An 11,023-nucleotide genomic window follows, 5' to 3' on the forward strand; every position below is an offset into this window, starting at 1 on the left:
AATTCTATAAAATTTTAGGGGTAACTTTCTAAAAATATTTCGTGAATATTGACTCCAAAAATATTCACACGGGACTTATAAATTATCCTATTTTAATTTATAAGCATTTCTTAATTCCCGTTAGTTAAAATATAAATATCCAATTTTTATATTTTAACTTCTATAACTATTTTATATTTCCGGAGATACTATAAATTAAATTTATCCTTAAATTTAATTTACGTTCTCCCGGTCCTATAAATTATTCCTTACGTGGAATAATTTAATCCTTTAATTTTACGGGGTATTACACTTATATTATTCAAACGCTTCTTAAAAGTATGATCTAATCCAGTATTAACAGGTTAAAGGACTAACCACGTTAATTAGCTAAATCAAATCAATACCAGCAAATCACTTAGAAATTTTAGGACTGCCATGAAAAAAGAAGTAAAAGGTTGTATAGGTCATTCAAGATAACTAAGTAAAATCAATCTGATCTAGAAATCCGATTTTAGACTTTGTGCAAGTAATCAATCCAGACCAGCCACTTTTTTGCTTCTTATTAGAAACCTATAAGGTTAGATGAATTCATAGGAATATTTGCTACTTTCATCTGTGTTTAAATTTCCCAATTTATACTGTGAACTATATGAATGTCGCGATAAGATAAAATGAATACATCCAGTAAAAGCAAACGTAACTAATAAACCCTAGCCGTCTTCTCTTCTCTTTTCTCTCTAATAAACCCTAGCCGCCTAGAGTTTTTTTCTTATTTTTTTCTTCGGCAGCCGTCAATGGCTAAATTTTTCTATTGACGGTAGCCACCCCTTTTGTTTATGTTATTTGAATTTCATAGAATATACTAAATAGCCAATTCTTTTTCATTTTTCTGACGGATTAAAATTTATCACGAAGCGCAATTCAATTATCAAGAATCGACGATAGATTGAAGATCTTTCAGTAACAAAATGTATTCGTCTATGAGCTATACTAGTTTTATTCATTTTTTATTGTTTTTCTTTTTTTTTTGAATGTATTATTTTGTCTTTTTTTATGAAAAGTTTGTTATCCTTTCTATGTGAAAGGTTTGTTGTCTCCTTTTTAGAAGGAGTTGTTGTCTCTTTTTTAGAAGGAGTTATATCAAGTGTTAATTGAATCGGATGCTGTGAGTTTGTGGGTGTTTGGAGAAGTTCGAACGAAGAGTGATTGAAGACTGCACTTAATTCGCGAAACAGTTAGTAATTTATTTTTATTTTCGTAAGTAAGGTCTGCGAATCAGGCAGCATGTTGTCTGTTCCATGTCAGGTCATCGGGTTTAATATTCAAATTATCCCGAGTTTCTTACAAATGTAACTGTTTCAAATTCAATTTAATGAGATCCGATGAATTCAAAAAAAAAACTAATAAGCCAAGTACAAGAGTTTCGGTAAAATATCCGCGAACCCAGTCTTTTGGTTCGGCGTACAATAATCTCACCCATAAGCGAGTGAGGTTATCTAGCCGGTATAAAAGGCATTCCTAGTTAAGCTAGATTGCGATTCCATATTTTCTCAAAGCATAGTCCAGAATAGAGTCCTGCCATAAGTCTGGGCGAGCAGCCCCAGAACCCCGCTTCGCTCACAATACCTTATGAATATTCCACATTATTGAATATAATGAGTTTATAATAATTGGATGAAGGCACAATATAGGAGAATTAAATTGACCGGAAAAAAAAATTAGATAAAATTACAACAAAAATATCAAATAAAATAGTTTTGTAAGCTTTAAAAGTTTTAGAAAGATTTACATATATTTAAAAATTATTTGACGTTTTGACACCGCTAAGCCTAACATTAAAATTGAAACTTTTATGTTATAAATGTTTTTAAGAAATCACAATAGAAGAGAATAAAGTTAATAGTACAAGTTAGTAAAATTTTAGGTATGACTTTTAGTCACAACTAATATAATCTATACTTTTTTCATTACAACAAGGGAAGATAGAATTGAACATATGACTCTTATATCAAATTATAATAAATTTTTTACTATGTTGTACTTATGGGAACTAATGTAACCTATTCAAATTGAGATCTAAGAGTTATTCTAGATTTGAATTACTCTCTCTATCCCATTCTATTTGAGAAATCTTTTTATTTTGAATGTCCTATTTTATTTGACAACTTCTATTTATAGAATACTTTTTACAGTATTTTTTTAAAGACTATTCTTCTTTACCCTTCAATTAATGCATTTATAAAAAATATTTTTAGAAAAATATAATGCATTTAATATAATGAGAAAAAATTAAAATTTCTTAAACAATGTGCAATGAGAAATTTTTCAATTAGAATAGGACAGAGGGCAAATATTTTATTTAATATTAAAAGTTGGGATATCCTCAAACTATCCTATTTCCATAAAATAGGCTATTAATCACCCATGGCCCCTTACCTTTAGGGGTACGTGTACAAAACCCCCTGAACTTTAAAAACGGGCACTAAATCCCCTTATCTTTGTGGCGGCGCTCATAAAATCCCCTAAACTCTAAATATGACAAAAATACCTCTGACGCCGTCTTTTTCAGTCAGCTGTCAGTCATAAAAAAAAACTGACGAAGCCACATCAGCTGCCACGTCATCAAAATACCATAAAAATTTCAAACACCCAAAATATCCCTAATTTAATTTAGAAAAGGACAAACAAAAATCAACCCAATCTAATCTAAACCAATCGATTAACCAAACAACTAACCCAACCAACCACCACCATGCAACCGCCGCCGCCAACTCAACCAACCACCACCACCCAACCACCGCTGCCAACCCAACCACCGCCGAAAAAAATTTCGGTCATTTTCTCCAAACGAATGATGACCGGAAAATTTTTTAGATCTGTTCTTGAAACAAATCCATGGATCTATTTCAAGAACAGATCCATGGATCTGTTCTTGAAACAGATCCATGGTGGATCTGTTCTTGAAACAAATCTATGGATCTCTTTCAAGAACAGATCCATGGTAGATCTGTTCTTGGAACATATACGATGGTGGATTTGTTTCATGAACAGATCCACCATCTTTGGATGACCGGGAAATTTTATGGTCATCATTCACTCGGAGAAGATGACCGGAAAATTTTCCGGCAGTGGTGGGGTGGCGGCGATGGTTAGATCGGTGGCAGTTTGGGTTTGAATGGGTGGTTGGATTTTGAGTTGGGTTTTTTGATTTAATTAGATATTATATTTAGGAGTGTTTTGGGTATTTTTTTCGTCTTTTGATGACGTGTCAACTGACACATGGCGCTGCCAATTTTTTTTCTGTTTAAAAAGACAGCCGCCAAATAAAAGACGGCGTCAGGGGTATTTTCATTCATTAGGGTCGTGGTGAGCGCCGCCACAAAGATCAGGGGGTTTAGTGCCCGCTTTTAAACTTCAGAGGGTTTTGTGCACGTACCCTAAAGATCAGGGGCCATGGATGATTATTAGCCCATAAAATGCTTATAAAAATTTAGGTCATGAATTGCTAATTACATTCAGGACCAAGTTTCATAAAATATGTACAAAAATATATTTTATAACCAGAGTTTATTCACCATGAATATACCATAAAACACCAATAAAAAAACACCACAGAGATATTTTCAACATTAAAAGGATATTTTAGAAAATAAAAAAGTATAAAATTATTTATAAAGGTGAGTATCATTGTAATTATTTTTCAAAAGTAAACTATTTTAAAAATAATCCCTAAAAAGTTGTGTTGTTCTTGTTGCTCTTTTCATTGTCATTTTCACCCTTGCAATTTCTTAAATTTATCTTTTCTTGTTCTTGTCACAAGATTTTGGCTAGCATTCTACACAAAAACAAAAATGTGCAATATATATATATATTTGCACATGAACATTGATTCATTAATAAATGACACCATGAGTGGCCATATCAGCCTTTCCTTTCACTTTGTCCTTCTCTTTGTTCTTCCTCTCCTCATTTCTGCTTTTGAGATTGAATTTGGTATAATCTTCATTTCTCACTTTATTGTTACATTTTTAAAAGTTTTAAGTTCGAACCTCATTTGGAGCGAAGTTTATTTGAAAAACAACATAGCAACCTTAACATACTACATGAGATATTATGCTACATGACAATTTTATGCTGCTCGAAGCAATGTTTTAAGAACCAGACTGGTCGGTATAACTGATTTGACGAGTACCAGAGGCCAGTTTGATTTGATTTTTCTTAAAAATGAAAATTGTAGTTCAATCGATTGATAAACCCGAAAAACCGAACTGTTTTCATTAATTTGATTATAATTTATTTGCTTTTCTCTTTCAAAACTATTAAAACCAAAGTGCAAAGTTTAAATATAGTTATTTATTGTTGTAAGAGAGTTTTATATATAATGCATATACAAAATTATAAATAGATTTATTTTAGTCAAAGCGCTCCACTAACGGTTAAACCGGTTGAACCGTGAACTATGACTATGTAGATTTCAGTTTTTAAAACACCTGTCGAATCGGAGTCAAACCGCGACTTTATAAAATTATTTATTAAGTCTAAGAATTAATTTGTGTTTGACAAGTTTTTATTTTTTAAGTGCAGAAACAAATGATGAAATTCCATTTAGTTATATTGAAGCAAGTGGCAGAGGACCATCAAAATGGGGTGAACTTGATCCCAAATGGCGAGCTTGTGGCGTTGGAAAACTTCAATCTCCTATAGATTTTGTGGACAAAAATGTGAAAGTAAATTCTGGATTAGGAGAGCTACAAAAAAATTATAAACCTGCTAATGCTACTATAATTAGCAGAGGAAGAGATATTATGGTAATTATCCATTAACTATAAATACATTATGTTAGTCGATTAGTGAGTGGCATCATTAATTAATGTTCTCACTATACCAAAATTTCTGAAGATTTCGAGTTCGAATTTTCATACTAAAACTTAGCAAGCGATCGGTTATACAAAATTAACTAATTAGTCGATGGTTTAGTTAGGTTAAAGCTTTTGATTGATTTGACCAGTTCGATCAATTTGATTCAACCAATGAAAATAATTGGAGCAGTCAAATTTAAATTAAATGTTTTATTTTTAATTATTAAATTTTAATATTTTTGTCAGTTTAACCGGTGAACCAACTAATTTAGTCGGTTCGCTTTTGTATTTTCAAAATTTTAATTAATTTGATTAATCCAATTCTAACTAATTTGACTAATTTGGCCATCTTGATTAAAAAGATAAAATAAATTGTTAATTTAATTATTTAGATATAGATGAGTTTTAACATTTTCATGTTGCTTCATGAATATATAAAAAGTAAAAATGTTTGTTATGAACTCACGATCCATTAGAGCTTGAAGGAATAAAATCATTGTGTAATATTATTGAAATTAATGATGATCAGGTAGCATGGAAAGGTGATGCAGGAAATATTATAATCAATGGGATTTCTTACAATCTGCAACATAGCCATTGGCATACACCTTCTGAGCACTCATTCAACGGTACAAGGTATTATAGATCGAGTGTTTATCCCATGCAACAGTTATGCCACGTTAAGCATTTGCGATAGATTATCTTTAATTATTACTCATTTTTTTATCATTAAATATTAGCACATGACTAACGCCTTATTGGTTTGTTGCACGAATGATGTGGTGAAACCGTCGTAGTGTATAATTATCCGTATAGATATATAGTAGTCGATTAATCCGCCTTCGTGTTATTATTTTTAATTACTTTTTATTGAAAAAGTAGTATAATTCTGCATATTCGTACATATACATGTTGAAATAACTAGTGTAGGCATGTATTTTTAAAATTTGGATAAATTTATTCAAAAGTCTTTGTACTATCTTTGATTTTTACAAAGAAAAAAATCAATTTTTAAAAATTTCTTTTCTGATAATTTTATGTATTTGTGATTCTTTGGACAGAATCACCAAAGACGTTCAAACGACGATATTTTATGGAAAAAAACACAAATACCCAAAATTAATAGTAAAATAACTTTTTAAAATAAAAAAAAAAGCTAATAATACAAGGACTATTGGATGGTTAAACCTTTGAATTAATATGGATATATAATATTATACATGCAGTATTACATGAAATAAAAAATGTGATGAATATTATTCATTTATTTTGTCATAGACTAAAGTGTTAAATATTATTAAATAAACATATGAGTTTTCTATATAATTCCTAATTTTTGATTGTTTTAATTTCAAAAAGGTATGATCTGGAGCTTCACATGGTTCATCAGAACTCTCATGGACAAGTAGCTGTAGTTGGAATTGTTTATCGATATGGTGAACCGGATTCATTTCTTTCTAAAGTAATTCTTTTTTTTTATGTCTCAATTTTTAATTTTCTATAAAATTAAACTGAATTTTCTAATAAATATTTTACAAATTTTGTTGGCAGTTGTTTCCTTACATAAAATCAGTTACAAAACAAGAGAAAGATTTAGGAATTGTGAATCCAGGAGAAATTGAATTTGGAAGCAGAAAATATTACAGATATAATGGTTCTCTTTCAGTTCCTCCATGCACTGAAGTTGTTCTTTGGACACTCATCTACAAGGTGTAAACCTACAAATTTTCTTGATTTAGAATTTCTTAACCTTTATAATTTACCTTACCTAGTTGTTAACTACTCTATATTTTTAAACTAGGCGAGGACGGTTTCTCCGGAGCAAGTTCGAGCTCTAAAGAATGCAGTTGATGAGGCAAGTTCGCAATTTACTCGCTCCGTTCCAAATTGACATGACATTCTTATTTAGCTAAATCCATTCAAAAAATTTGAGCGATATCACTCTTTATTCTAAGAGGTTTTGACCATTCACTTTCAATCTTTTTGGTCCCTAAACTACCATTATTTCAATATTGGCACCCTAACTTTGACGAAATTTGCCAAGCATGTCACTCGTCGTTAACCTACTAACCGTACCAAATTTACTTGTATCAAAATTTAAAGTAAAACTCATTTAGGGAACCCTAGGCTGGACTAAATCTTTTTTGTTCAAAATAATTTTGAGAACATCAATTATGGTAAAACTTTTTTTTCACTCACGCTATCGATGAGCGAGAAAAATTGACAAATTTCATCCAAGCAAGGTCATCAAAATCAAAATAATGGTAGTAGAAGAACAAATTAATTGTTAATGTTATGACCTCTTAAATGAACGTGATAAAGTATAGCAACCCTTCGATGGATTTTACCTTTCTATTTTTTTTTATATTTGATTATAAAGAGTCACTTAAATAATAAATTATTTTTTGTAACTTCACATTATTAACAGTAGAAAGCAATAAAAAAATGAATTTGGTATTCTTTTATAACTTTTGTTTGAGAAGGAAATCTTTTATAATTTAGATAAATTAAATTTCTAAATACATCTGTGATCTTAATATTGAAACTCGTCAAAATAATTCTTGTTAAAATAATATTTTGAAAAAGTTATATAAAAAGATTATTATCACTTTCTAAAACTAAACTAAAATTAGTGTTTTTTTCTATAAACTTCAACAATTCACCATTTTTCATTAATTTCAATTACCTAGTACCTTAAATCAAGTGATTAACAATAAAAATTGTCAAAATTATTTTTTCCTTCAAATTTAAAAGTGTATATTTTTAATCAATTTCATTTAACTGAAATCTCCCTTTCGATGACAATTTCAATTATATAGTACAAAATCAAAACAAAACAGTAAATAAAATTTATGGAGAAGATAATCTCCACCACCTAACAATATGAGATGACAGTAATTTTCCCTACTGACATTGATAATCTTTTTGCTGGTTTTGTCAAATAGGGATTTGAAATGAATGCAAGGCCACTTCAACCATTGTATGCAAGAGAGGTCTATTTTTATAATCCATGGGACATCTGAAACCAAGCTTCCTGATGTTACTAAAACTTCATGAGAGATTAAATCTGAAGACTGTATTCATGTTATTCAATTCGTTCTCAATGTTTCCGAATAAAACATCGGTTTCTCTATAATTAACAATGAAAAACATTTGATTAATAGTTAAACATCAACTACTACAATAATCCATAATCAAGAGCACTTGGGAAATTTAAATGAACTCAGAAAAGCAATCTCGTTGGTATAAAAAAATTTCAAGATCTTAAATATTATATCCTTCGAAGGTCTAACTTGACATAGAAAAAAAATCCTTACAAAATTTGAGTAGGAACTTGAAACAGAATACCAAACGCCGTATAAAATGCTCAAGTTCGAGCAGGAACAGCAGCCCCTGCAGGACGGGTTCCTTGACCAGGTTGTTGCCCAGGCTTTGGCATGTCATCCTGAGGCAAAAACGAATGAATTAAATTTTTTGAAATAATAATTACAGAAGACCAACCTATATAAGATTTGTTAATCAACCAGGAACAAGAAAACACGACAGCTTAGTTAAAAAAAAAATTAAGCAAATAAAAACATGGATAAATTCTAAAAGTTGCCTACAAGAAGAAAGAAAATAATATCCTGTAGCAGCACAAAAATAAAGATTCTCCATGAAACCATATCAGACTTCATTTTATTCATTTTATCAAGTGCGAGCAGGCTAAATTCGGCTCTGCGGTTATCCCCTTTGAAATAAGTTTGATGGTGAATTTTCTATAAAAAATCTACGGCATGTACACATACATGCAAAGATTTGTCCCTTGTCAAAAATCTAATCATAATGGAGATACCATGATTACCCCCATATGCTAAGTCTCGTCACAAATTCCCTCGTGTAAAATAACTGTGCTGGCTTATCTTTTCACGCTCTAGCATTTGTTTCTTTCATTTTCAATATCCAGGCCAGTGTTGTTTAAGGCGCAAGGCGCTCTCAAGGCGAGATAGCCATATATCGCCCGAGGCGAGAAGCGCTAAAAAAGCGCTCGCCTTATCGAAGTAAGGCGCCTATACCTAAAAATATTAAATATATATATTTAGTAAAAAATCACTGGATTTGGGTCATTAGGATTTTGCATGTAGTTGTATTTCCATCCCGGATCCTTCTTCTTTTCAGTGGGTGTTGAACCATCAATGCATGGTTGAGGTTGGCTATCCATGGCGTGAGAAGAAAGAATAAAAGGCTCTGCTTTTTACTTAACGTATATTTTAATTTGAAGTTATTGTGTTTTACTTGATCCTAAACACTTAAATAGAAACTTGAATAGACTTTTAGACTTCCTAAAAGACTTTTAAATTTCCTAAGTTAAATCCATTTAAAGCATTAATTAAGGCATTAATTAAGGCTATCAAATAGGAATGTCTAGATTAGAGTAAAAGTCACCTAAAAAACATAAAAAAACAAAAAATTCAAAAAAGCGTGTTTTTTTCATATTCCAAGGCGAGCCAAGGCGAGCGCTTAAGCAAATAAAGCGCTCGCCTTACTGAAGGCGCCTCGACTGGAAGGTCTGGAGGCGCCATCAGTCTGTGGCGCCTCGCCTGAGCGCTTTAGGCGCTCAGGCGAGCGCTTTTAATAACACTGATCCAGGCCAACAATAGAAAACCATGCCACTAAGCCACAAACCAAAATCTAAAATGCAATGGACAATCCAGGGGCAATGACAAAAAACCAGTCAATTTTCCAGGTTCTATTTACAAAGATAACAAATCCTAAAGAAATCATTATCGAATTTTGACAGATCAAACACTAAAAAACTAGTATAGTTCCCTTCAGATTAACATGGATTAAAGCATTTTTCCTTTTTTTACTTTTAACAGATTATAAATGAAACAAAAACTGCCAAGCGTAAGAAAGCAAATTATACCACACAATTCTCATCCTAAACATGTTTCATAATTAGGAGCAAATCGTCGGCAAGATAGAATTGAACTAATTAAATTCTCATAAAATAATGTATCTGTAGATCACAATATCACTTATTAAAAGTAAAAAATGACAGATAATCATACCCTGCGCCTGATAAAGCGCTGAGGAGGATCACGTTTCCTACGCTCAGTGCGGGATCGAACTCTCACAACTCTAGAGTGAATAGCACATGAAACACAGTATTGCATCTTCACATACAGCTTTGGAAGCACATATCCTAAAAATAACAACAACAAAAAACAAATCGACCCTCAAATTCCGTTCTTTTTTCGCTAAATTTTACATAAACACAACAGCAATTCAAAAAAAATGTAAATTTTTTACCATCATAAACGCAAGAGTCTTGAACATCTCTAACAGCAGCCTGCTCAACTATGTTTCTAACAAGAAACCTCTTGATAGCCTTGTCCTTTGGGCAGCATTTGCCACAGTTAGAACAGCGAATGAACTTCACGTGACCGCGGCCGTGCTTGTTCCGGCCGCCATTTCTGCGCTTGAAGGTCTATTTTACACGATCAAAGACAAAAACACGGCAGAATAAGAATTTTTTTGTGGGTAATAAGAGAGTGAAATTGAGATTGTGATCTGACTTACCATTTTGAGGAGTTCAGTGATGAACCGGCGACCGATGAATAATAATTACGAGTGTGGAGCGAGATTACGCATGTAATATTTGAAACCCTAGAAAGTGAAAAGTAATATAATGGTGGAGGATTTATTAATGGATTAATCGAGCGGTTGTGGTTGGGGTTACGAAATGGAGGGCATGGATTAGCTAAGAATATTTCTAGTTTGTTGGGGCTTTTTCTAAACTTTATATGTTGGGCTGAGTACACAGATAACACAAGACTTATTTAGAGGGATTACGGGCTTAGCCCATAATAATTAGAGATATACAGCCTTAATTATGAAAGTTGAGATTTGATGTTTCATCTCCCCAAATTCGCATTTTAACCTTTTACCTTATAAATTTTATACTTTCAAAAATTGAAGATTACGGTTCCAAAATATGAGAGATTGCATGTGGTGATTTGGGCGAGATTCTCGCATTCCTTTTCTCCATTCAGTTCTCCGTTTTCATTTATTTCAAACTTCCCATTTTCAATTGTTGTTCATATTTTGAATTCAGAATGGTGTCAACTAGGTCAGCTTCCAAAAATTCCCCCCTTCGAAAAATGAAAAAAATCAACATCTAGTCCGAGTTCTAGCAAAAG

General features: G+C 31.8%; 2 protein-coding genes across 2 annotated transcripts; one reads left to right on the forward strand and one right to left on the reverse strand.

The window, feature by feature from the left end:
• The first annotated feature begins 2,955 nt into the window (after nucleotides 1-2,955).
• Nucleotides 2,956-7,958, forward strand: LOC126678388 (alpha carbonic anhydrase 4-like). The gene is made up of 7 exons (XM_050373286.1): nucleotides 2,956-3,130; nucleotides 4,567-4,790; nucleotides 5,371-5,477; nucleotides 6,201-6,303; nucleotides 6,393-6,551; nucleotides 6,643-6,696; nucleotides 7,787-7,958. Exons 1-7 carry the CDS (start codon nucleotides 2,956-2,958, stop codon nucleotides 7,862-7,864), a joined length of 900 nt encoding a protein of 299 aa, XP_050229243.1. The 3' UTR covers nucleotides 7,865-7,958.
• A 101-nt stretch (nucleotides 7,959-8,059) lies between these two features.
• LOC126677903 (40S ribosomal protein S26-3-like) lies at nucleotides 8,060-10,514 on the reverse strand. The gene is made up of 4 exons (XM_050372730.2): nucleotides 10,404-10,514; nucleotides 10,134-10,311; nucleotides 9,893-10,026; nucleotides 8,060-8,286 (listed from the first exon to the last, which is right to left on the reverse strand). Exons 1-4 carry the CDS (start codon nucleotides 10,404-10,406, stop codon nucleotides 8,209-8,211), a joined length of 393 nt encoding a protein of 130 aa, XP_050228687.1. The 5' UTR covers nucleotides 10,407-10,514; the 3' UTR covers nucleotides 8,060-8,208.
• Nucleotides 10,515-11,023: the final 509 nt, after the last annotated feature.

Source organism: Mercurialis annua, linkage group LG4, assembly GCF_937616625.2.
Source record: "Mercurialis annua linkage group LG4, ddMerAnnu1.2, whole genome shotgun sequence".
Classification (NCBI taxonomy): domain Eukaryota; kingdom Viridiplantae; phylum Streptophyta; class Magnoliopsida; order Malpighiales; family Euphorbiaceae; genus Mercurialis; species Mercurialis annua.

What these genes read in the sequence shown, in the direction of transcription:
- LOC126677903 (XM_050372730.2), bottom strand. An exon ending in AGACTCTTGCGTTTATGATG is followed by an intron (nt 10,027 to 10,133) that starts GTAAAAAATTTA and finishes TGTTATTTTTAG; the next exon opens with GATATGTGCTTCCAAAGCTG. An exon ending in AGCGCTTTATCAGGCGCAGG is followed by an intron (nt 8,287 to 9,892) that starts GTATGATTATCT and finishes TTTTTGCCTCAG; the next exon opens with GATGACATGCCAAAGCCTGG.
- LOC126678388 (XM_050373286.1), top strand. Translation starts at nt 2,956, where the DNA reads ATGGATCTCTTTCAAGAACAGATCCATGGTAGATCTGTTCTTGGAACA. An exon ending in GTGGTGGGGTGGCGGCGATG is followed by an intron (nt 3,131 to 4,566) that starts GTTAGATCGGTG and finishes TTTTAAGTGCAG; the next exon opens with AAACAAATGATGAAATTCCA. An exon ending in TAAAGAATGCAGTTGATGAG is followed by an intron (nt 6,697 to 7,786) that starts GCAAGTTCGCAA and finishes TTTGTCAAATAG; the next exon opens with GGATTTGAAATGAATGCAAG.